The sequence below is a fragment of the Oncorhynchus keta genome, chromosome 1 (genome assembly GCF_023373465.1).
Source record: "Oncorhynchus keta strain PuntledgeMale-10-30-2019 chromosome 1, Oket_V2, whole genome shotgun sequence".
NCBI lineage: Eukaryota > Metazoa > Chordata > Actinopteri > Salmoniformes > Salmonidae > Oncorhynchus > Oncorhynchus keta.
In genome coordinates this window covers 86,830,176-86,856,504 of record NC_068421.1, presented here as the reverse complement: position 1 = coordinate 86,856,504, position 26,329 = coordinate 86,830,176, and the positions used below count along the sequence as shown (strand labels likewise).

At 46.8% G+C, this 26,329-nt stretch overlaps 2 protein-coding genes across 53 annotated transcripts in view; one reads left to right on the top strand and one right to left on the bottom strand.

Annotated features, from left to right (window-relative positions):
• Nucleotides 1-4,294, top strand: part of niban1a (niban apoptosis regulator 1a) — a 33,576-nt gene extending 29,282 nt beyond the window's left edge. For 2 of the 3 annotated variants that reach the window (XM_052463741.1, XM_052463747.1), the window contains exons 12-14: nucleotides 106-213; nucleotides 487-598; nucleotides 1,776-4,294. In XM_052463741.1, the coding sequence (XP_052319701.1) occupies nucleotides 106-213; nucleotides 487-598; nucleotides 1,776-3,196 (1,641 nt within the window). In that variant the 3' untranslated portion in view covers nucleotides 3,197-4,294. The remainder of the gene's footprint in view (nucleotides 1-105; nucleotides 214-486; nucleotides 599-1,775) is intronic. The other variant, XR_008065201.1, reaches the window with a different exon arrangement.
• A 960-nt stretch (nucleotides 4,295-5,254) lies between these two features.
• Nucleotides 5,255-26,329, bottom strand: part of kifap3a (kinesin-associated protein 3a) — a 47,435-nt gene continuing 26,360 nt past the window's right edge. Inside the window, exons 18-22 of one of the 50 annotated variants that reach the window (XM_052463544.1) lie at nucleotides 22,499-22,688; nucleotides 21,337-21,430; nucleotides 7,526-8,658; nucleotides 6,779-6,831; nucleotides 5,255-6,619 (exon numbers count right to left, since the gene is read on the bottom strand). In XM_052463544.1, the coding sequence (XP_052319504.1) occupies nucleotides 8,538-8,658; nucleotides 21,337-21,430; nucleotides 22,499-22,688 (405 nt within the window). In that variant the 3' untranslated portion in view covers nucleotides 5,255-6,619; nucleotides 6,779-6,831; nucleotides 7,526-8,537. Of the gene's footprint in view, nucleotides 6,991-7,525; nucleotides 8,659-21,336; nucleotides 21,431-22,498; nucleotides 22,689-26,329 lie in introns of all 50 variants that reach the window. The other 49 variants (XM_052463563.1, XM_052463711.1, XM_052463625.1 and 46 more) reach the window with 49 other exon arrangements.

Below are 26,329 nucleotides of genomic sequence, written 5' to 3'. Positions count from 1 at the left end.
AGCTTTTTATCCACCACTACACCTGTTTATTAAGAGGAACTCACTGAGACAAGTACGGATCAAAATACATGTTATATGCTAATTACCTGTGTGTGTGTGTTTCAGCAATATGATTACGACAGCAGCACAGTGAGGAAGAGGATCTTTCAGGAGGCCTTGGTGGAGATCACTCTACCTCATATTAAGAAGAACCTGGCCCCAACCTGCAAATCAGTCAGTCAATACACACACTGTACCCTTTACCATAACACACACACAGCTATGTCTTACTATACTTGTGAGGACCAACAAATTGATTCCCATTCAAACTACAATTTTCCCTGATCCTAGTTGGTTTACTATTCTTGTGACAACTTTTGATATTCACAAGTATAGTAAACAATGCACACACACATACACACACCTTTTCATCTTCTTAGTATCCTTAAAAGTCATGACTGTTTAAAAAATAACAGCCCATGGAAATAATTGTCTCTGTGTCTTTAGGATCTGCAGGGTCTTGAACAGTTCATTGATGCAGACTATTCCAACTTCATCCATGTGGAGAATATCTATGAGGGCATTCTGCTGCAGAGTCTGGGCAAGGAAGTCAGCAAAGGTACAGAGTTATTATTTTATAAGACAATTATTACTTTCGTCTTACTCAAATATAAGGCATATTTCAGGCATTACCCTCTCTATTCACCTACATCACTGTTGTTGTTGTTAATATTGTTGTTGTTAATGTTAATGTTGTTGTTGTTAATGTTGTTGTTAATATTGTTGTTGTTGTCAATGTTAATGTTGTTGTTGTTAATATTGTTGTTGTTAATGTTAATATTGTTGTTGTTAATGCTGTTGTTAATATTGTTGTTGTTGTCAATGTTAATGTTGTTGTTGTTAATGATGTTGTTGTTAATGATGTTGTTGTTGTTGTTCTTAATGATGTTGTTGTTGTCAATGTTATTGTTAATGTTGTTGTTAATATTGTTGTTGTTGTTGTTAAAATTGTTGTTGTTGTTAATGTTGTTGTTAATGATGTTGTTGTTTGTGTTGTTGTTGTTAATTATGTTGTTGTTCATGTTGTTGTTGTTGTTCATGTTGTTGTTGATGTTGTTGATGTTGTTGTTGTTAATGATGTTGTTGTTCATGTTGTTAATGTTGTTGTTGTTCATGTTGTTGTTGTTAATTATGTTGTTGTTGATGTTGTTCATGTTGTTGTTGTTAATGATGTTCATGTTGTTGTTGATGTTGTTCATGTTGTTGTTGTTAATGTTGTTGTTCATGTTGTTAATGTTGTTGTTGTTCATTTTGATGTTGTTAATGTTGCTGTTGTGAATGTTGTTCATGATGTTGTCGTTAATGTTGTTGTTAATGTCGTTAATGATGTTGATGTTGTTAATAATGTTGTTGTTGTTAATGATGTTGTTGTTGTTAATGATGTTGTTAATGTTGTTGTTGTTAATGATTTTGTTGTTATTGAAGTTGTTGTTCTTGTTAATGATGTTGTTGTTAATGTTGTCGTTAATGTTGCTGTTAATGTTGTTGTTAAAGTCGTTTATGATGTTGATGTTGTTAATAATGTTGTTGTTGTTGTTAATGATGTTGTTGTTAAAGTCGTTTATGATGTTGATGTTGTTAATAATGTTGTTGTTGTTGTTAATGATGTTGTTGTTTTTAATGATGTTGTTGTTGTTAATGATGTTGTTGTTAATGATGTTGTTGTTGAAGTTGTTGTTGTTAATGTTGTTGTTGTTAATATTGTTACCTAAACCTCTATCTATTTTGATCTGCAGTGGTGAAGGACGCAGCCAGCCTAAAGAAACACAACCTGTTCACAGACAGCAGGGACCCCCTGAGCCAGACCAGCCGCTCCAGTCTCCCCTCCATCCCATCCACCCCCAGCAGCCCAGCCAGGGTGCCGTTCTCCCCCACACATCTCCAGACCTCTACCTTCATCCAGACCCAGCCTGAGACCCAGCCACAGGCTGAGGTACCAGCACCAGCTAAGCCTGTCTCTCCTGACCTGAGCAACGGTCTGGCGCTCGTTGGGGGTGCACAGGGGGACCCCCCAAGTGCCGTGTTGAAGGCAGAGCAGAATAAGGTGGAGGCGGTGTCAGGGGCCACAGTAGAGATTGAGGCCCTGGGGGCCAGTATTGCACCTGCTGTTGCAGCTCCAGTGGAGAAGCTAGTCAAGGTGGAGAACACAGTCCGTACACATGAGACACCTGTAGTGGCTGAGACAAAAACGGAGGACATGTCTGAACCAACTGAAACAGCTCAAGTGGATACCCCTGTCCTAACTGAGACAGAGACGGAGAAAATGCCCACCCCTGGAGATGCTGCGGAGGTGGAGAAGACAGTAGTAACGGGCGTACTAACTACAGTAGGACAAAGCGAAGCCCCTTCTCCCAGTCCGGTCCCTGACCCTTCCCCTGTCCCTGTTTGTGTTGTCAAGCCTGTAGCCGTCATTGACCCTATAGCTGTTGAAGACTTAGTAGCAGAGCACATGGCTTCACTCACAATCACCACTACTGAGACAGCGGCTGAGACAGAGGCTGAGAGTGAAAGTGTTCCTCCTAACAGTGACCCAGTAGCGGCCTCTAGTGGTGAGCAGCCTGTAACTGCGCCACCAGCAGAAGCCAGCCTTGCTGCAGCAGCAGAGTCCAAGGATGTGCCAACCTCATCCTCCGCTATCCATGATGATGGGGATGATACAGAGAGCGAGTCTGCCCCCTCCGACATTGAGATCCCTGGTGATGATGATGTCACGAGAGCAGCGGCCCCCACTGATAAGGTCAAAGTGTCACAGTGCAATGGAGTGGAGTGTAGCATTTCTATGACCTCTAACCTTGCAGTAGAGGTCAGCGTGGGTGAAACACCAGTCGGTATCGACACCAAGCCCCCTGTAGAAGTATCAGAGGGTAACTCTGTTCCCCCTAGCGACGCCCCGGTCTCTGAAGCAACAGGAGGCGTTAACGGAGAAGCTAGCGTTGAAGTCACTGCTGGTGCTTATTCCACCGTAGCATCAGCAACCAATTTGAATGTAGTCCCTCCACAGCCCCAGCCAGACTCCCAGGCCACCCTCGCTGCTGAACCCACCAAAGAAGCCCTCCAGGCTGTGGAGCCCGCTGAGCCTGCTCCCCGGGCCGTGGACTGTGTGAAAGAGATCCGGGACCTGGTGGTGGCAGTGTTTGAAGTGGAGGAGGTAATCTAGCGCTACCCATATGAGGGAGGGGTGGCCAGTGAGGTGCCTGATATCACACAGAGAATAAATGAAGACAAGGACCCCATTCTTTAAATCACTGCAATTGTGAACAGTATGAAAATGTTATAGACTATAACCTCGCCGTTGTCGAACCCAAACACTGTATTGACTGAGGTCACCCTCAACATCAAGTACAAACATTGAACTGTTGCACAAGCATAAAACTGCACGCTTCCATAAAATCTCAGTGGTAAAATATGAATATATACAATTGTGTTTATGAGAAGATTAATGTAGTGAGATATGGGCATAAATAGAATATCAAGTTAGGGACCAAGAAAAAGCCAATTAATTTGGTACACATCAAATTGACTATTGCAATTGTGTGTAAGTATCTCCACTTGTCATTATGTTTAAAAAAATATTATATGTCCCTACATATGAATATGCATAGATTCAAGATGATTCAGTCACCGTTTGTGTTACATTTTAAAGTCAACAGCACTGCCATATATTGAATGGGTCTGAGTAACAATGGGAGGGTTCTACATATGGAGGAAGATGTTCTATTCTGTGTGCTTTGACTTGCTGAAGGATTTTTCTCATCAGTTAATATAGAGGGTTATGCATTCTCATACTCAATCACCAGCTAGTCCACCTAGATACCAGTAAGATACCACTAGATGAGGTTCTACGGTTCTTTCCTCGTGTCTACTGCATGCTCATACTCAATCACCAGCTAGTCCACCTAGATACCACTAGATGAGGTTCTACGGTTCTTTCCTCGTGTCTACTGCATGCTCATACTCAATCACCAGTTAGTCCACCTAGATACCACTAGATGAGGTTCTACGGTTCTTTCCTCGTGTCTACTGCCTTGTTTCCATGAAGAATGATTACCACCTATTTCCAATGGACGTGGTTGCTATGGAGACTGGTCCAGTGACTTTATTCCTGAATGACTAATAGCCGTGTTGAAACAGTGCCTGTGCTTTCATACATGACACGTTACACAGTCATTTTGTGAAGGGGCTATGCGGATTTGTGTATGTATATTCAAGTCTGAAAAATATACTGTAAAATAAAGTATGAAGTCTACAAAAACAAGACAGCCGTCCATTGCTTGTGTGTTGGGAAAATACATAAAATAACCCTTTTATTTGACCATAAAACAAATACAACACATTTACTGTGTTTGTCTTCCATTAGAACTGAAGGTTGAATAGTTGTGCTCATGGTGCACACAACTACCTGAAAACAATCAATTCAACAACAATCATAAGCAATTAACTGTTACAATCAGAGTCCGTTTTCAACACTTTATTTTAAATATTGGCCGCAGAAAAATGCTTTTATGATATTTCTGATGAGCACTACGTATCAACCTAACTAATTGTTAATTTATATACACAGGTAAATAAACAATCCTTCAATGTTTGTACAAATTCAAAAAGTATTTCCACCACTAACAAAGGTAGAGTGAAAAAGCTACATTGAAAATAACATTCAGATGCGATTCAGTGCCTGACTCCACACACAACATTTTCAGTATTACTATCCAGTGGTGTGAGGAGACAGAAAGAGAGAGAGAGAGACACAGAAAGAGAGAGAAAGAGAGACAAAGAGACAAAGAGAGACAAAGAGAGAGAGACAAAGAGAGAGAGACAAAGAGAGAGAGACAAAGAGAGAGACACAGAAAGAGAGAGAAAGAGAGACAAAGAGACAAAGAGAGAGAGACAAAGAGAGAGAGAAAGAGAGACAAAGAGACAAAGAGAGAGAGACAAAGAGAGAGAGAGACAAAGAGAGAGAGAGAGAGAGACAAAGAGAGAGACAGAAAGAGAGAGAGACAGAAAGAGAGAGAGACAGAAAGAGAGAGAGACAGAAAGAGAGAGAGAGAGACACAGAAAGAGAGAGAAAGAGAGACAAAGAGACAAAGAGAGAGAGACAAAGAGAGAGAGACAAAGAGAGAGAGACAAAGAGAATTTGAGAGAGACAAAGAGAGACAGACAGAAAGAGAGAGAGAGACAGAAGAGAGAGACAGAAAGATAAGAGAGACAGTTAAAAGAGAGAGAGAGAGACAGAAATAGAGAGAGAGAGACAGAAAGAGAGAGAGAGAGAGAGAGAGAGAGAGAGAGAGAGAGAGACTGCAAAGACAGAAAAGATGGAGAACATCTCAACTGTCAGTCTCCAGAATGAGGTCATCTATAAAATGGCCTGTTACAGCATGCAGCTAGTGGACAATAAGACTGTGCCATACCAACCAACCTTCTGGAATTTGAAGAGGGAAAAAAAACATCCTATGGAAAGTAGCGTTGATCAGAAAAACAATGAACCCCAGTACAACATATATCATGAAAGTATAATTGAATAATTCAGTTAATTAATTTGAGTTTGTGTTGTTGTATTATGCTACAGAAATACATACTTGCAGTGAACATTGAGATGTATAATATTCCAATAAAACAGCAACAACATCACTTAGGTAGCTTAAGATGTGATGTTTTCATTCAATAAAACAGCAACAACATCACTTAGGTAGCTTAAGATGTGATGTTTTCATTCAATAAAACAGCAACAACATCACTTAGGTAGGTTAAGATGTGATGTTTTCATTCAATAAAACAGCAACAACATCACTTAGGTAGCTTAAGATGTGATGTTTTCATTCAATAAAACAGCAACAACATCACTTAGGTAGCTTAAGATGTGATGTTTTCATTCAATAAAACAGCAACAACATCACTTAGGTAGGTTAAGATGTGATGTTTTCATTCAATAAAACAGCAACAACATCACTTAGGTAGCTTAAGATGTGATGTTTTCATTCAATAAAACAGCAACAACATCACTGCTAGAGTTTGGACTACAGCACTAGAAGGGATCAGCTGAGATACCAAGGTGCTGTTGAACATACAGGAAGGAGTGTTGATACTCCTTCATGACCACAAAGCATAGCTGGCTAGATGGGATATAGCTGCAGTCAGTCTCTGTGGTGTAGTGAAGTTAACCTGGCTAGATGGGATATAGCTGCAGTCAGTCTCTGTGGTGTAGTGAAGTTAACCTGGCTAGATGGGATATAGCTGCAGTCAGTCTCTGTGGTATAGTGAAGTTAACCTGGCTATATGAGACATAGCTGCAGTCAGTCTCTGTGGTATAGTGAAGTTAACCTGGCTATATGAGACATAGCTGCAGTCAGTCTCTGTGGTATAGTGAAGTTAACCTGGCTATATGAGACATAGCTGCAGTCAGTCTCTGTGGTATAGTGAAGTTAACCTGGCTATATGAGACATAGCTGCAGTCAGTCTCTGTGGTATAGTGAAGTTAACCTGGCTATATGAGACATAGCTGCAGTCAGTCTCTGTGGTGTAGTGAAGTTAACCTGGCTATATGAGACATAGCTGCAGTCAGTCTCTGTGGTATAGTGAAGTTAACCTGGCTATATGAGACATAGCTGCAGTCAGTCTCTGTGGTATAGTGAAGTTAACCTGGCTATATGAGACATAGCTGCAGTCAGTCTCTGTGGTATAGTGAAGTTAACCTGGCTATATGAGACATAGCTGCAGTCAGTCTCTGTGGTATAGTGAAGTTAACCTGGCTAGATGAGACATAGCTGCAGTCAGTCTCTGTGGTATAGTGAAGTTAACCTGGCTATATGAGACATAGCTGCAGTCAGTCTCTGTGGTATAGTGAAGTTAACCTGGCTATATGAGACATAGCTGCAGTCAGTCTCTGTGGTATAGTGAAGTTAACCTGGCTATATGAGACATAGCTGCAGTCAGTCTCTGTGGTATAGTGAAGTTAACCTGGCTATATGAGATATAGCTGCAGTCAGTCTCTGTGGTATAGTGAAGTTAACCTGGCTATATGAGACATAGCTGCAGTCAGTCTCTGTGGTATAGTGAAGTTAACCTGGCTATATGAGACATAGCTGCAGTCAGTCTCTGTGGTATAGTGAAGTTAACCTGGCTATATGAGACATAGCTGCAGTCAGTCTCTGTGGTATAGTGAAGTTAACCTGGCTATATGAGACATAGCTGCAGTCAGTCTCTGTGGTATAGTGAAGTTAACCTGGCTATATGAGACATAGCTGCAGTCAGTCTCTGTGGTATAGTGAAGTTAACCTGGCTAGATGAGACATAGCTGCAGTCAGTCTCTGTGGTATAGTGAAGTTAACCTGGCTATATGAGACATAGCTGCAGTCAGTCTCTGTGGTATAGTGAAGTTAACCTGGCTATATGAGACATAGCTGCAGTCAGTCTCTGTGGTATAGTGAAGTTAACCTGGCTATATGAGACAGTTAGCAGCTGCAGTCAGTCTCTGTGGTATAGTGAAGTTAACCTGGCTAGATGAGACATAGCTGCAGTCAGTCTCTGTGGTATAGTGAAGTTAACCTGGCTATATGAGACATAGCTGCAGTCAGTCTCTGTGGTGTAGTGAAGTTAACCTGGCTATATGAGACATAGCTGCAGTCAGTCTCTGTGGTATAGTGAAGTTAACCTGGCTATATGAGACATAGCTGCAGTCAGTCTCTGTGGTATAGTGAAGTTAACCTGGCTATATGAGACATAGCTGCAGTCAGTCTCTGTGGTATAGTGAAGTTAACCTGGCTATATGAGACATAGCTGCAGTCAGTCTCTGTGGTGTAGTGAAGTTAACCTGGCTATATGAGACATAGCTGCAGTCAGTCTCTGTGGTATAGTGAAGTTAACCTGGCTATATGAGACATAGCTGCAGTCAGTCTCTGTGGTATAGTGAAGTTAACCTGGCTATATGAGACATAGCTGCAGTCAGTCTCTGTGGTGTAGTGAAGTTAACCTGGCTATATGAGACATAGCTGCAGTCAGTCTCTGTGGTGTAGTGAAGTTAACCTGGCTAGATGAGACATAGCTGCAGTCAGTCTCTGTGGTATAGTGAAGTTAACCTGGCTATATGAGACATAGCTGCAGTCAGTCTCTGTGGTGTAGTGAAGTTAACCTGGCTATATGAGACATAGCTGCAGTCAGTCTCTGTGGTGTAGTGAAGTTAACCTGGCTATATGAGACATAGCTGCAGTCAGTCTCTGTGGTATAGTGAAGTTAACCTGGCTAGATGAGACATAGCTGCAGTCAGTCTCTGTGGTATAGTGAAGTTAACCTGGCTATATGAGACATAGCTGCAGTCAGTCTCTGTGGTATAGTGAAGTTAACCTGGCTATATGAGACATAGCTGCAGTCAGTCTCTGTGGTATAGTGAAGTTAACCTGGCTATATGAGACATAGCTGCAGTCAGTCTCTGTGGTATAGTGAAGTTAACCTGGCTATATGAGACATAGCTGCAGTCAGTCTCTGTGGTATAGTGAAGTTAACCTGGTTCATCTGGAAGCTGCACCAGCGTAGCTGTAGAAGAACTGCTCGTCTGGCCGGGTGCCGTAGGTCGTGGCAGGGCGCTGTCCAGGGGTCACTGTCGACTGCCCAAACATATCCGGATTCATACTGCAGGGACATAAACACGCACACCTACTGTATGTGTCAGCCCCACAGACAGGAGTCAACATGATGTGAGATGGGTTTAGATACCACAAGGTGGAGCTCTGAGACAGTGAACCATTCAGCAACACAACCAGAACACATGGAAGAAGAGAAGGGGTCATGGTATAATGGAAGGTAAAATATAAGCTCATTATAAAACTTTAAGCAATATTTATCTCACCAATACATGTTCTGCCGTAACAATGGAGCTCTGTGACAGGGCACATCTAGTTGCAGGCAACTACATAAAACTGCTAAATGTCAAGACAGAGGTCCATTACAGAGGAGGCCAACAGCCAGACACGTCTAAGCTGCGTTCCCTCCCTCCACCCGCCCAACAACCCCGGCCTGTTTGGGGAATGATAAAGGGGCTGTGGATACAACTGTACAACTCAGTTACCATGGGGGTGTGGCTACAACTGTTCTACTCAGTTACCATGGGGGTGTGGCTACAACTGTACAACTCAGTTACCATGGGGGTGTGGCTACAACTGTACAACTCAGTTACCATGGGGGTGTGGATACAACTGTACAACTCAGTTACCATGGGGGTGTGGCTACAACTGTTCTACTCAGTTACCATGGGGGTGTGGCTACAACTGTACAAATCAGTTACCATGGGGGTGTGGATACAACTGTACAACTCAGTTACCATGGGGGTGTGGCTACAACTGTACAAATCAGTTACCATGGGGGTGTGGATACAACTGTACAAATCAGTTACCATGGGGGTGTGGATACAACTCTTCTACTCAGTTACCATGGGGGTGTGGATACAACTCTTCTACTCAGTTACCATGGGGGTGTGGATACAACTGTACAAATCAGTTACCATATGGGGGTGTGGATACAACGGTTCTACTCAGTTAGCATGGGAGTGTGGATACAACTGTACAAATCAGTTACCATATGGGGGTGTGGATACAACGGTTCTACTCAGTTAGCATGGGGGTGTGGCTACAACTCTTCTACTCAGTTACCATGGGGGTGTGGATACAACTGTACAACTCAGTTACCATGGGGGTGTGGATACAACTGTTCTACTCAGTTAGCATGGGGGTGTGGATACAACTGTTCTACTCAGTTACCATGGGGGTGTGGATACAACTGTACAAATCAGTTACCATATGGGGGTGTGGATACAACGGTTCTACTCAGTTAGCATGGGAGTGTGGATACAACTATACAACTCAGTTATCATGGGGGTGTGGATACAACTGTACAACTCAGTTACCATGGGGGTGTGGCAACAACTGTTCTAGTCAGTTACCATGGGGGTGTGGCTACAACTGTACAAATCAGTTACCATGGGGGTGTGAATACAACTGTTCTACTCAGTTACCATGGGGGTGTGGATACAACTGTACAAATCAGTTACCATGGGGGTGTGAATACAACTGTTCTACTCAGTTACCATGGGGGTGTAGCTACAACTGTACAAATCAGTTACCATGGGGGTGTGGATACAACTGTTCTACTCAGTTAGCATGGGGGTGTGGATACAACTGTTCTACTAAGTTAGCATGGGGGTGTGGTTACAACTGTACAACTCAGTTACCATGGGGGTGTGGATGCAACTGTTCTACTCAGTTACCATGGGGGTGTGGATACAACTGTACAACTCAGTTAGCATGGGGGTGTGGATGCAACTGTTCTACTCAGTTACCATGGGGGTGTGGATACAACTGTACAACTCAGTTACCATGGTGGTGTGGATGCAACTGTTCTACTCAGTTACCATGGGGGTGTGGATACAACTGTACAAATCAGTTACCATGGGGGTGTGGATACAACTGTACAACTCAGTTACCATGGTGGTGTGGATGCAACTGTTCTACTCAGTTAGCATGGGGTGTGGATACAACTCTTCTACTCAGTTACCATGGGGGTGTGGATACAACTGTACAAATCAGTTACCATGGGGGTGTGGATACAACTGTACAACTCAGTTACCATGGGGTGTGGATGCAACTGTTCTACTCAGTTACCATGGGGGTGTGGATACAACTGTACAAATCAGTTACCATGGGGGTGTGGATACAACTGTACAACTCAGTTACCATGGTGGTGTGGATGCAACTGTTCTACTCAGTTACCATGGGGGTGTGGATACAACTGTACAAATCAGTTACCATGGGGGTGTGGATACAACTGTACAAATCAGTTACCATGGGGGTGTGGATACAACTGTACAACTCAGTTACCATGGGGGTGTGGATGCAACTGTTCTACTCAGTTACCATGGGGGTGTGGATACAACTGTTCTACTCAGTTAGCATGGGGGTGTGGATATAACTGTTCTACTAAGTTAGCATGGGGGTGTGGATACAACTGTACAACTCAGTTACCATGGGGGTGTGGATACAACTGTACAACTCAGTTACCATGGTGGTGTGGATGCAACTGTTCTACTCAGTTACCATGGGGGTGTGGATACAACTGTACAAATCAGTTACCATGGGGGTGTGGATACAACTGTACAACTCAGTTACCATGGGGGTGTGGCTACAACTGTACAACTCAGTTACCATGGGGGTGTGGATACAACTGTACAACTCAGTTACCATGGTGGTGTGGATGCAACTGTTCTACTCAGTTACCATGGGGGTGTGGATACAACTGTACAAATCAGTTACCATGGGGGTGTGGATACAACTGTACAACTCAGTTACCATGGGGGTGTGGATGAAACTGTTCTACTCAGTTACCATGGGGGTGTGGATACAACTGTACAACTCAGTTACCATGGGGGTGTGGCTACAACTGTACAACTCAGTTACCATGGGGGTGTGGCTACAACTGTTCTAGTCAGTTACTATGGGGGTGTGGCTACAACTGTACAAATCAGTTACCATGGGGGTGTGGCTACAACTGTTCTACTCAGTTACCATGGGGGTGTGAATACAACTGTTCTACTCAGTTACCATGGGGGTGTAGCTACAACTGTACAAATCAGTTACCATGGGGGTGTGGATACAACTGTTCTACTCAGTTAGCATGGGGGTGTGGATACAACTGTTCTACTAAGTTAGCATGGGGGTGTGGTTACAACTGTACAACTCAGTTACCATGGGGGTGTGGATGCAACTGTTCTACTCAGTTACCATGGGGGTGTGGATACAACTGTACAACTCAGTTAGCATGGGGGTGTGGATGCAACTGTTCTACTCAGTTACCATGGGGGTGTGGATACAACTGTACAACTCAGTTACCATGGTGGTGTGGATGCAACTGTTCTACTCAGTTACCATGGGGGTGTGGATACAACTGTTCTACTCAGTTACCATGGGGGTGTGGATGCAACTGTACAAATCAGTTACCATGGGGGTGTGGATACAACTGTACAACTCAGTTACCATGGTGGTGTGGATGCAACTGTTCTACTCAGTTACCATGGGGGTGTGGATACAACTGTACAAATCAGTTACCATGGGGGTGTGGATACAACTGTACAACTCAGTTACCATGGTGGTGTGGATGCAACTGTTCTACTCAGTTACCATGGGGGTGTGGATACAACTGTACAAATCAGTTACCATGGGGGTGTGGATACAACTGTACAACTCAGTTACCATGGGGGTGTGGATGCAACTGTTCTACTCAGTTACCATGGGGGTGTGGATACAACTGTACAACTCAGTTACCATGGGGGTGTGGATGCAACTGTTCTACTCAGTTACCATGGGGGTGTGGCTACAACTGTACAAATCAGTTACCATGGGGGTGTGGCTACAACTGTTCTACTCAGTTACCATGGGGGTGTGAATACAACTGTTCTACTCAGTTACCATGGGGGTGTAGCTACAACTGTACAAATCAGTTACCATGGGGGTGTGGATACAACTGTTCTACTCAGTTAGCATGGGGGTGTGGATACAACTGTTCTACTAAGTTAGCATGGGGGTGTGGTTACAACTGTACAACTCAGTTACCATGGGGGTGTGGATGCAACTGTTCTACTCAGTTACCATGGGGGTGTGGATACAACTGTACAACTCAGTTACCATGGTGGTGTGGATGCAACTGTTCTACTCAGTTACCATGGGGGTGTGGATACAACTGTTCTACTCAGTTACCATGGGGGTGTGGATGCAACTGTACAAATCAGTTACCATGGGGGTGTGGATACAACTGTACAACTCAGTTACCATGGTGGTGTGGATGCAACTGTTCTACTCAGTTACCATGGGGGTGTGGATACAACTGTACAAATCAGTTACCATGGGGGTGTGGATACAACTGTACAACTCAGTTACCATGGTGGTGTGGATGCAACTGTTCTACTCAGTTACCATGGGGGTGTGGATACAACTGTACAAATCAGTTACCATGGGGGTGTGGATACAACTGTACAACTCAGTTACCATGGGGGTGTGGATGCAACTGTTCTACTCAGTTACCATGGGGGTGTGGATACAACTGTACAACTCAGTTACCATGGGGGTGTGGATGCAACTGTTCTACTCAGTTACCATGGGGGTGTGGATACAACTGTACAACTCAGTTACCATGGGGGTGTGGATACAACTGTACAACTCAGTTACCATGGGGGTGTGGCTACAACTGTTCTAGTCAGTTACCATGGGGGTGTGGCTACAACTGTACAAATCAGTTACCATGGGGGTGTGAATACAACTGTTCTACTCAGTTACCATGGGGGTGTGGCTACAACTGTACAAATCAGTTACCATGGGGGTGTGGATACAACTGTTCTACTCAGTTAGCATGGGGGTGTGGATACAACTGTTCTACTCAGTTAGCATGGGGGTGTGGATACAACTGTTCTACTAAGTTAGCATGGGGGTGTGGATACAACTGTACAACTCAGTTACCATGGGGGTGTGGATACAACTGTACAACTCAGTTACCATGGTGGTGTGGATGCAACTGTTCTACTCAGTTACCATGGGGGTGTGGATACAACTGTACAAATCAGTTACCATGGGGGTGTGGATACAACTGTACAACTCAGTTACCATGGGGGTGTGGATACAACTGTACAACTCAGTTACCATGGGGGTGTGGATACAACTGTACAACTCAGTTACCATGGTGGTGTGGATGCAACTGTTCTACTCAGTTACCATGGGGGTGTGGATACAACTGTACAAATCAGTTACCATGGGGGTGTGGATACAACTGTACAACTCAGTTACCATGGGGGTGTGGATGCAACTGTTCTACTCAGTTACCATGGGGGTGTGGATACAACTGTACAACTCAGTTACCATGGGGGTGTGGCTACAACTGTTCTAGTCAGTTACTATGGGGGTGTGGCTACAACTGTACAAATCAGTTACCATGGGGGTGTGGCTACAACTGTACAACTCAGTTACCATGGGGGTGTGGATGCAACTGTTCTACTCAGTTATCATGGGGGTGTGGATACAACTGTACAACTCAGTTACCATGGGGGTGTGGATACAACTGTTCTACTCAGTTAGCATGGGGGTGTGGATACAACTGTACAACTCAGTTACCATGGGGGTGTGGATGCAACTGTTCTACTCAGTTACCATGGGGGTGTGGATACAACTGTTCTACTCAGTTACCATGGGGGTGTGGATGCAACTGTTCTACTCAGTTACCATGGGGGTGTGGATACAACTGTACAAATCAGTTACCATGGGGGTGTGGATGCAACTGTACAACTCAGTTACCATGGGGGTGTGGATGCAACTGTACAACTCAGTTACCATGGGGGTGTGGCTACAACTGTACAACTCAGTTACCATGGGGGTGTGGCTACAACTGTACAACTCAGTTACCATGGGGGTGTGGATACAACTGTACAACTCAGTTACCATGGTGGTGTGGATGCAACTGTTCTACTCAGTTACCATGGGGGTGTGGATACAACTGTACAACTCAGTCACCATGGGGGTGTGGCTACAACTGTACAACTCAGTTACCATGGGGGTGTGGCTGCAACTGTTCTAGTCAGTTACTATGGGGGTGTGGCTACAACTGTACAAATCAGTTACCATGGGGGTGTGGCTACAACTGTACAAATCAGTTACCATGGGGGTGTGGATACAACTGTTCTACTCAGTTAGCATGGGGGTGTGGATACAACTGTTCTACTCAGTTACCATGGGGGTGTGGCTACAACTGTACAAATCAGTTACCATGGGGGTGTGGATACAACTGTTCTACTCAGTTAGCATGGGGGTGTGGATACAACTCTTCTACTCAGTTACCATGGGGGTGTGGATGCAACTGTTCTACTCAGTTACCATGGTGGTGTGGATGCAACTGTTCTACTCAGTTACCATGGGGGTGTGGATACAACTGTACAACTCAGTCACCATGGGGGTGTGGCTACAACTGTTCTAGTCAGTTACTATGGGGGTGTGGCTACAACTGTACAAATCAGTTACCATGGGGGTGTGGCTACAACTGTACAAATCAGTTACCATGGGGGTGTGGATACAACTGTTCTACTCAGTTAGCATGGGGGTGTAAATACAACTGTTCTACTCAGTTACCATGGGGGTGTGGCTACAACTGTACAAATCAGTTACCATGGGGGTGTGGATACAACTGTACAAATCAGTTACCATTGGGGTGTGGATACAACTGTTCTACTCAGTTAGCATGGGGGTGTGGATACAACTCTTCTACTCAGTTACCATGGGGGTGTGGCTACAACTGTACAAATCAGTTACCATGGGGGTGTGGATACAACTGTTCTACTCAGTTAGCATGGGGGTGTGGATACAACTCTTCTACTCAGTTACCATGGGGGTGTGGATGCAACTGTTCTACTCAGTTACCATGGGGGTGTGGATACAACTGTACAACTCAGTTACCATGGGGGTGTGGATGCAACTGTTCTACTCAGTTACCATGGGGGTGTGGCTACAACTGTTCTAATCAGTTACCATGGGGGTGTGGATACAACTGTACAACTCAGTTACCATGGGGGTGTGGCTACAACTGTTCTAGTCAGTTACCATGGGGGTGTGGCTACAACTGTACAAATCAGTTACCATGGGGGTGTGGCTACAACTGTACAAATCAGTTACCATGGGGGTGTGGATACAACTGTACAAATCAGTTACCATGGGGGTGTGGATACAACTGTTCTACTCAGTTAGCATGGGGGTGTGGCTACAACTGTTCTACTCAGTTACCATGGGGGTGTGGCTACAACTGTACAAATCAGTTACCATGGGGGTGTGGCTACAACTGTACAAATCAGTTACCATGGGGGTGTGGATACAACTGTACAAATCAGTTACCATGGGGGGTGTGGCTACAACTGTACAATGGGGGTGTGGATACATCAGCTGTTACCATGGGGTGTGGCTACAACTGTACAAATCAGTTACCATGGGGGTGTGGATACAACTGTACAAATCAGTTACCATTGGGGTGTGGATACAACTCTTCTACTCAGTTAGCATGGGGTGTGGATACAACTCTTCATGGGGGTGTGGCTACAACTCAGTTACCATGGGGGTGTGGGTACAACTGTACAACTCAGTTACCATGGGGGTGTGGATAAAACAGTACAACTCAGTTACCATGGGGGTGTGGATACAACTGTACAACTCAGTTACCATGGGGGTGTGGATACAACTGTACAACTCAGTTACCATGGGGGTGTGGATACAAAGGAGGAAAAGCTGTCTGATTTCACGGTCGGTCGTCTCTTCTCTGACCAGCTGGTCTGAATGTTCAGCTGTATGGCCGGGTCAACACGACCATCTCGTTACCTCAGACTGGGTGTGAGTTAGTTAACTAGACAGAGTGAGTTAACCCCTCGACAAACGACAGCATGTCCCTTCTCTTCCCCTCCACCCTACTCGTTCCCCCTCTCTCTTGGTCTATACGCAGTCAGTCACGGGCCGGGCCGGACATCCTCTAGCTCTCTAAAATACGAGCTGTTTGCTTTGCCCCTGCGAGCGCCCATAATTACGTGTTGTTTTTAACCCAAATCACTTCCAGCGATCAGTTACGCACCCTGCACCTCCTCTTCCCCATGCATCCCTCCCTCCTTCACTGGGCAGAAATATGTATTTTTCCTTTCCGCACGCTACGGCTGTCAGGGGGGATTTGAGAGACTAAAAGAGCCTGGAGAAACACTGGAGCTCTGAGTAACACAGCCTGACTGCCTGCCTCACAGGCTGCCTGGATAGCTGGCCTGTCTGCCTCACAGGCTGCCTGGATAGCTGGCCTGCCTACCTCACAGGCTGCCTGGCTAGCAGGCCGGCCTGCCTGCCTCACAGGCTGCCTGGATAGCTGGCCTGCCAGCTTCACAGGCTGCCTGGATAGCTGGCCTGCCTGTTCTTCAGTTACATGGGGCTGCCTGGAGCCTGGATCACAGCTGGCCTGCCTGCCTCACCAGGCTGCCTGGATAGCTGGCCTGCCTGCCTCACCAGGCTGCCTGGATAGCTGGCCTGCCTGCCTCACAGGCTGCCTGGATAGCTGGCCTGCCTGCCTCACAGGCTGCCTGGATAGCTGGCCTGCCTGCCTCACAGGCTGCCTGGATGGCTGGCCTGCCTGCCTCACAGGCTGCCTGGATAGCTGGCCTGCCTGTCCCCTCCACAGGCTGCCTGGATAGCTGGCCTGCCTGCCTCACAGGCTGCCTGGATAGCTGGTTTTTAACCCAAATCCTGCCTACGCACCCTCACAGGCTGCCTGGAAATATGTATTTTTCCTGGCCTGCCTACGGCTCACAGGCTGCCTGGATAGCTGGCCTGCCTGCCTCACAGGCTGCCTGGATAGCTGGCCTGCCTGCCTCACAGGCTGCCTGGATAGCTGGCCTGCCTGCCTCACAGGCTGCCTGGATAGCTGGCCTGCCTGCCTCACAGGCTGCCTGGATAGCTGGCCTGCCTGCCTCACAGGCTGCCTGGATAGCTGGCCTGCCTGCCTCACAGGCTGCCTGGATAGCTGGCCTGCCTGCCTCACAGGCTGCCTGGATAGCTGGCCTGCCTGCCTCACAGGCTGCCTGGATAGCTGGCCTGCCTACCTCACAGGCTGCCTGGATAGCTGGCCTGCCTGCCTCACAGGCTGCCTGGATAGCTGGCCTGCCTGCCTCACAGGCTGCCTGGATAGCTGGCCTGTCTGCCTCACAGGCTGCCTGGATAGCTGGCCTGCCTGTCTGACTACACCCTGGGCCTAGGAGAAAGAGACAGAAACACAGCTGGACCTCAGGTCAGATGACCACATTACGATAAAGAAGACCAGTTGATCAACAACTCCCTCACGCACTTCCTCATACAGTGATGTGAGACATAAATCAGCTCATCTCGCACTTCATTCCAGGCGCGTGTGTTGTGACATTTTAAGAGGGAGCGTTGTGTTCGCAGACAAAGGGCCCTAGTGTTCCCAGCCTGGCCCTACAGGACCCAGTGAAGCCGGAATGAGGGTGTAGGGGTGAGGGTGTAGGGGTGAGGGTGTACTGGTGAGGGTGTAGGTGTGAGGGTGCAGGGGTGAGGGTGTAGGTGTGAGGGTGTAGGGGTGAGGGTGTAGGGGTAAGGGTGTAGGGGTGAGGGTGTAGGGGTAAGGGTGTAGGGGTGAGGGTGTAGGTGTGAGCCATTGGGAACACATACTACAGGGGGCGGAGCCGTAGTGCACAGGAAGAGAATCAGGCCTTTTCCTCTGCGCCCATGACCCTCTGCTCCCTCCAAGCCCATGCATACGTCTGTCTCTTCCAGCCTCACCTCTCTCCGGCCCTCGCTCTCACCACACAATGCTTTGATCTCTCCCCAGGCTGTTACTCTTCAGGTTACAGCTACCCACTGCTCAAGGGCTAAATAATCAGCTCCTCCTCCCTCCCTCTTTCTCTGTCTCACTCGCCTTGCTGTCACTCACTGACAGCCTTTCAAAGCACTCATTGATTCGCCCGTCTGCGTGTTGAGTGGGTCAGAAACTCTCCAATCACATGTTGTTGTGCACCTATAGTGAAACCCAGACACTTCTCTTTCCACACGGTGACACGAACGACGCCCTCGTTCATCCTGCGGAGCTCAGCCCGTTGAGGATTGGGCCACTCTCTCCCAACGACCCGGGACAAGAGACATTTTATATAGTTCATATAAAATAGCTTGTTATCATATTTATACATATAACAGTGATTGTATTAAAACGATTTAAAAGACCCCATTCGCACCATGTTTCACACCTAGTTTAAAATAAGCCCTGGAGCTGGCTTTGGTTATTGTGTTAACCTGGATCACTCTGGAGTACACTGGCCAAATTAAAACACTCTCACAGACGCCAATTCCCCCAGCTCACTCTGTATATTTAAAAGGTATCCGTTACAAAGAGCTGAGGAAAAAGCCTTGTATGCACTCGCTCGCTCTGTTCCTTTCCGTAGCTCTCTCTTTGCTTTCTGTTCCTCCCTCCCTCCCTCTAAAATCTGAAATAACTGTGGCATTCTATCTACTCTCAAGAGCAAGCCTCTCAACAGCAGCCAACACAAACATACTTGCACAGGAAAAAACCTTCAACACGAGCTTTATCGCACGCAAGGAGATGTTCAATAATAAATAAGACAAATTACTCTCAATAAACTCTCCATTTCCACAACTATTCATCATTTTAACAGCATATAAAGTAGAGGAACTAAAAATGTGTTCAACACTACATATTAGGCCTGTTAGAGCCTGCTCCCTGTCTACATATTAGGCCTGTTAAATCCTGCACCCTGTCTACATATTAGGCCTGTTAGAGCCTGCTCCCTGTCTACATATTAGGCCTGTTAAATCCTGCACCCTGTCTACATATTAGGCCTGTTAAATCCTGCACCCTGTCTACATATTAGGCCTGTTAGAGCCTGCTCAGTGTCTACATATTAGGCCTGTTAAAGCCTGCTCCCTGTCTACATATTAGGCCTGTTAAATCCTGCTCCCTGTCTACATATTAGGCCTGTTAGAGCCTGCTCCCTGTCTACATATTAGGCCTGTTAAAGCCTGCTCAGTGTCTACATATTAGGCCTGTTAGAGCCTGCTCCGTGTCTACATATTAGGCCTGTTAAAGCCTGCTCCGTGTCTACATATTAGGCCTGTTAAATCCTGCACCCTGTCTACATATTAGGCCTGTTAAAGCCTGCTCCGTGTCTACATATTAGGCCTGTTAAAGCCTGCTCCCTGTCTACATATTAGGCCTGTTAAAGCCTGCTCCCTGTCTACATATTAGGCCTGTTAAAGCCTGCACCCTGTCTACATATTAGGCCTGTTAAAGCCTGCACCCTGTCTACATATTAGGCCTGTTAAATCCTGCTCCCTGTCTACATATTAGGCCTGTTAAAGCCTGCTCCCTGTCTACATATTAGGCCTGTTAAAGCCTGCTCCCTGTCTACATATTAGGCCTGTTAAAGCCTGCTCCCTGTCTACATATTAGGCCTGTTAAAGCCTGCTCCCTGTCTACATATTAGGCCTGTTAGAGCCTGCTCCCTGTCTACATATTAGGCCTGTTAAAGCCTGCTCCCTGTCTACATATTAGGCCTGTTAAAGCCTGCTCCCTGTCTACATATTAGGCCTGTTAGAGCCTGCTCCCTGTCTACATATTAGGCCTGTTAAAGCCTGCTCCCTGTCTACATATTAGGCCTGTTAAAGCCTGCTTCCCTGTCTACATATTAGGCCTGTTAAATCCTGCACCCTGTCGACATATTAGGCCTGTTAAAGCCTGCTCCCTGTCTACATATTAGGCCTGTTAAAGCCTGCTCCCTGTCTACATATTAGGCCTGTTAGAGCCTGCTCCCGGTCTCCATATTAGGCCTGTTAAATCCTGCACCCTGTCTACATATTAGGCCTGTTAAAGCCTGCTCCCTGTCTACATATTAGGCCTGTTAAAGCCTGCTCCCTGTCTACATATTAAAGCCTGCCTGTCTACATATTAGAGCCTGCTCCCTGTCTACATATTAGGCCTGTTAAAGCCTGCTCCGTGTCTACATATTAGGCCTGTTAAATCCTGCACCCTGTCTACATATTAGGCCTGTTAAAGCCTGCTCCCTGTCTACATATTAGGCCTGTTAGAGCCTGCTCCCTGTCTACATATTAGGCCTGTTAAAGCCTGCACCCTGTCTACATATTAGGCCTGTTAAAGCCTGCTCCCTGTCTACATATTAGGCCTGTTAAAGCCTGCTCCCTGTCTACATATTAGGCCTGTTAAAGCCTGCTCCCTGTCTACATATTAGGCCTGTTAAAGCCTGCTCCCTGTCTACATATTAGGCCTGTTAAAGCCTGCTCCCTGTCTACATATTAGGCCTGTTAAAGCCTGCTCCCTGTCTACATATTAGGCCTGTTAAAGCCTGCTCCCTGTCTACATATTAGGCCTGTTAAAGCCTGCTCCCTGTCTACATATTAGGCCTGTTAAAGCCTGCTCCCTGTCTACATATTAGGCCTGTTAGAGCCTGCTCCCTGTCTACATATTAGTCTACATATTAGGCCTGTAGAGCCTGTTAGAGCCTGCTACATATTAGGCCCCTGTCTACATATTAGGCCTGTTAAAGCCTGCTCCCTGTCTACATATTAGGCCTGTTAAAGCCTGCTCCCTGTCTACATATTAGGCCTGTTAAATCCTGCTCCCTCGCTACATATTGGGGATAGAAGTCCAGTCCACCCCCCCAAAGGAGCCTCCAGGGGATGGGGATAGAAGTCCAGTCCACCCCCTGCCCTACTATGAGCTCACCTGCCGGGAAAGCCTCCAGCCTGGCCAATGTCTCCGTTCTGGTAGTCTGTGAAGAACTCTGGGCTGATGGTACCATCTGCTGGGATGATCCCATCTGGGGGGAGAGAGACATACACCTCAACGTTAGAGACAAGTTCACTACTGTACTTCTCATCTCGCTCTCTCTCACTTCATCCATACCACATCCCCCTCACTTTCTCCCCCTCCCTCTCCTTCCCTCCTAGTCTCTCCCTCCCTGTATACTTAAGGTGTAGAAAAAGTCAGTCTCTCCAGAATGTCTCCCTCCCTCCATGTATACCTGCGGTGTAGAAGAGGTCGGGTCTCTCCAGAATGTCTCCCTCCCTCCCTCCCCCCATACCTGCGGTGTAGAAGAGGTCGGGTCTCTCCAGAATGTCTCCCTCCCTCCATGTATACCTGCGGTGTAGAAGAGGTCGGGTCTCTCCAGAATGTCTCCCTCCCTCCCCCCATACCTGCGGTGTAGAAGAGGTCCAGGGTCTCTACCCAGAAATGTCTCCCCTCCCTCCCCCCCATACCTGCGGTGTAGAAGAGGTCGGGTCTCTCCAGAATGTCTCCCTCCCTCCCCCCATACCTGCGGTGTAGAAGAGGTCGGGTCTCTCCAGAATGTCTCCCTCCCTCCCCCCATACCTGCGGTGTAGAAGAGGTCGGGTCTCTCCAGAATGTCTCCCTCCCTCCCTCCCCCATACCTGCTGTGTAGAAGAGGTCGGGTCTCTCCAGAATGTCTCCCTCCCTCCCTCCCCCCATACCTGCGGTGTAGAAGAGGTCGGGTCTCTCCAGAATGTCTCCCCCTCCCTCCCCCTATACCTGCGGTGTAGAAGAGGTCGGGTCTCTCCAGAATGTCTCCCTCTATCCCCCCATACCTGCGGTGTAGAAGAGGTCGAGTCTCTCCAGAATGTCTCCCTCCCTCCCTCCCCCATACCTGCGGTGTAGAAGAGGTCGAGTCTCTCCAGAATGTCTCCCTCCCTCCCCCCATACCTGCGGTGTAGAAGAGGTCGGAGTCTCTCCAGAATGTCTCCCTCCCTCCCCCCATACCTGCGGTGTAGAAGAGGTCGGGTCTCTCCAGAATGTCTCCCTCCCTCCCCCCATACCTGCGGTGTAGAAGAGGTCGGGTCTCTCCAGAATGTCTCCCTCCCTCCCCCCATACCTGCGGTGTAGAAGAGGTCGGGTCTCTCCAGAATGTCTCCGTTGTGCATGAATGCTTCCCCATCGTCTCCAAACATGAAGGGTTCTCCGTCGTCTCCCATGGCTCTGTTCTCCACCATCTCTAACCACTGGGAGTTGTGCCAGCGGAACTTCTCACTCTGGATCTTTCTCTCACACTCCTTATCATACTCCTAAAATAGACACAGACAGAGAGAGACAGAGAGAAAGACAAAGAGAGACGAAGACAGAGAGAGAGAGAAAGAGAGAGACACAAAGACAGAGAGCAAGAGAGAGCGAACGAGACAGAGAGCGTGCGAGACAAACACAGAGAGTGCGAGACAGCGAGAGAGAGACAGCAAGAGAGACAGCAAGAGAGAGAGAGCAACAGAGCGAGAAAGACAGACGGAGACAGAGAGAGAGCGAGAGAGACAGAGAGAGCCATTAGGATGGGTTACTTAAGCAATAAGGCACGACGGGGTGTGGTATATTGGCCATATACCACAAACCCCCGAGGTGCCTTACTGCTATTATAAACTGGTTACCAACGTAATTAGAGCAGTAAAAATGTCAGCCAATCAGGATTCAGGGGTCTAACCACCCAGTTTATAATGAAGGTTAGACACACACACACACACACACACACACACACACACACACACACACCATCTTCAATTGATTGAATCCCAGCCTTAGTAACAAACAGATTCTCTCCTTTTACACAGGAGGCCTCCAAACTAAACTAGTAGTGTAATTAGCTGTAGGAGAGTGAACCCTCCAAACTAAACTAGTAGTGTAATTAGCTGTAGGAGAGTGAACCCTCCAAACTAAACTAGCACTATAATTAGCTGTAGGAGAGTGAACCCTCCAAACTAAACTAACAGTGTAATTAGCTGTAGGAGAGTGAAGCCCCCAAACTAAACTAGCACTATAATTAGCTGTAGGAGAGTGAACCCTCCAAACTAAACTAACAGTGTAATTAGCTGTAGGAGAGTGAAGCCCCCAAACTAAACTAGCACTATAATTAGCTGTAGGAGAGTGAACCCTCCAAACTAAACTAACAGTGTAATTAGCTGTAGGAGAGTGAACCCTCCAAACTAAACTAGTAGTGTAATTAGCTGTAGGAGAGTGAACCCTCCAAACTAAACTAACAGTGTAATTAGCTGTAGGAGAGTGAAGCCTCCAAACTAAACTAACAGTATAATTAGCTGTAGGAGAGTGAAGCCTCCAAACTAAACTAACAGTGTAATTAGCTGTAGGAGAGTGAACCCTCCAAACTAAACTAGCAGTATAATTAGCTGTAGGAGTGTGGCTGGCAGGACATCAGGGAGGGCTGGGGAAACTAAACTAGCAGCATAATTAGCTGTAGGAGTGTGGCTGGCAGGACATCAGGGAGGGCTGGGGAAACTAAACTAACAGTATAATTAGCTGTAGGAGAGTGGCTGGCAGGACACTAAACTAGGGAGGGCTGTAGGGAAACTAAACTAAACTAGTAGTATAATTAGCTGTAGGAGAGTGGCTGGCAGGACATCAGGGTATAAGGGCTAGGAGAGGGAAACTAAACTAACAGTATAATTAGCTGTAGGAGAGTGGCTGGCAGGACATCAGGGAGGGCTGGGGAAACTAAACTAGCAGTATAATTAGCTGTAGGAGAGTGAAGCCTCCAAACTAAACTAACAGTATAATTAGCTGTAGGAGAGTGGCTGGCAGGACATCAGGGAGGGCTGGGGAAACTAAACTAGCAGTATAATTAGCTGTAGGAGTGTGGCTGGCAGGACATCAGGGAGGGCAAACTAAACTAGCAGTATAATTAGCTGTAGGAGAGTGGCTGGCAGGACATCAGGGAGGGCTGGGAAACTAAACTAGCAGCATAATTAGCTGTAGGAGTGTGGCTGGCAGGACATCAGGGAGGGCTGGGGAAACTAAACTAGCAGTATAATTAGCTGTAGGAGAGTGGCTGGCAGGACATCAGGGAGGGCTGGGGAAACTAAACTAGCAGTATAATTAGCTGTAGGAGTGTGGCTGAAACTAAACTAACAGTATAATTAGCAGGACATCTGTAGGAGAGTGAACCCTGGGAAACTAAACTAACAGTATAATTAGCTGTAGGAGAGTGAACCCTCCAAACTAAACTAGGCTGGGAAACTAAACTAACAGTATAATTAGCTGTAGGAGTGTGGCTGGCAGGACATCAGGGAGGGCTGGGGAAACTAAACTAGCAGTATAATTAGCTGTAGGAGAGTGGCTGGCAGGAAACTAAACATCAGCTGGAGTGGCTGGCAGGACTCAGGGAGGGCTGGGGAAACTAAACTAGCAGTATAATTAGCTGTAGGAGAGTGGCTGGCAGGACATCAGGGAGGGCTGGGGAAACTAAACTAACAGTATAATTAGCTGTAGGAGAGTGGCTGGCAGGACATCAGGGAGGGCTGGGAAACTAAACTAGCAGTATAATTAGCTGTAGGAGAGTGGCTGGCAGGACATCAGGGAGGGCTGGGGAAACTAAACTAGCAGTATAATTAGCTGTAGGAGAGTGGCTGGCAGGACATCAGGGAGGGCTGGGGAAACTAAACTAGCAGTATAATTAGCTGTAGGAGAGTGGCTGGCAGGACATCAGGGAGGGCTGACATCAGGGAAACTAAACTAGCAGTATAATTAGCTGTAGGAGAGTGGCTGGCAGGACATCAGGGAGGGCTAGGGGGAAACTAAACTAGCAGTATAATTAGCTGTAGGAGAGTGGCTGGCAGGACATCAGGAGGGCTGTAGGGAAACTAAACTAGCAGTATAATTAGCTGTAGGAGAGTGGCTGGCAGGACATCAGGGAGGGCTGGGGAAACTAAACTAGCAGTATAATTAGCTGTAGGAGAGTGGCTGGCAGGACATCAGGGAGGGCTGGGGAAACTAAACTAGCAGTATAATTAGCTGTAGGAGTGTGGCTGGCAGGACATCAGGGAGGGCTGGGAAACTAAACTAGCAGTATAATTAGCTGTAGGAGAGTGGCTGGCAGGACATCAGGGAGGGCTGGGGAAACTAAACTAGCAGTATAATTAGCTGTAGGAGAGTGGCTGGCAGGACATCAGGGAGGGCTGGGGAAACTAAACTAGCAGTATAATTAGCTGTAGGAGAGTGGCTGGCAGGACATCAGGGAGGGCTGGGGAAACTAAACTAGCAGTATAATTAGCTGTAGGAGTGTGGCTGGCAGGACATCAGGGAGGGCTGGGGAAACTAAACTAGCAGTATAATTAGCTGTAGGAGAGTGGCTGGCAGGACATCAGGGAGGGCTGGGGAAACTAAACTAGCAGTATAATTAGCTGTAGGAATGTGGCTGGCAGGACATCAGGGAGGGCTGGGGAAACTAAACTAGCAGTATAATTAGCTGTAGGAGAGTGGCTGGCAGGACATCAGGGAGGGCTGGGAAACTAAACTAGCAGTATAATTAGCTGTAGGAGAGTGGCTGGCAGGACATCAGGGAGGGCTGGGGAAACTAAACTAGCAGTATAATTAGCTGTAGGAGAGTGGCTGGCAGGACATCAGGGAGGGCTGGGGAAACTAAACTAGCAGTATAATTAGCTGTAGGAGAGTGGCTGGCAGGACATCAGGGAGGGCTGGGAAACTAAACTAGCAGTATAATTAGCTGTAGGAGAGTGGCTGGCAGGACATCAGGGAGGGCTGGGGAAACTAAACTAGCAGTATAATTAGCTGTAGGAGATGTGGCTGGCAGGACATCAGGGAGGGCTGGGGAAACTAAACTAGCAGTATAATTAGCTGTAGGAGAGTGGCTGGCAGGACATCAGGGAGGGCTGGGGAAACTAAACTAGCAGTATAATTAGCTGTAGGA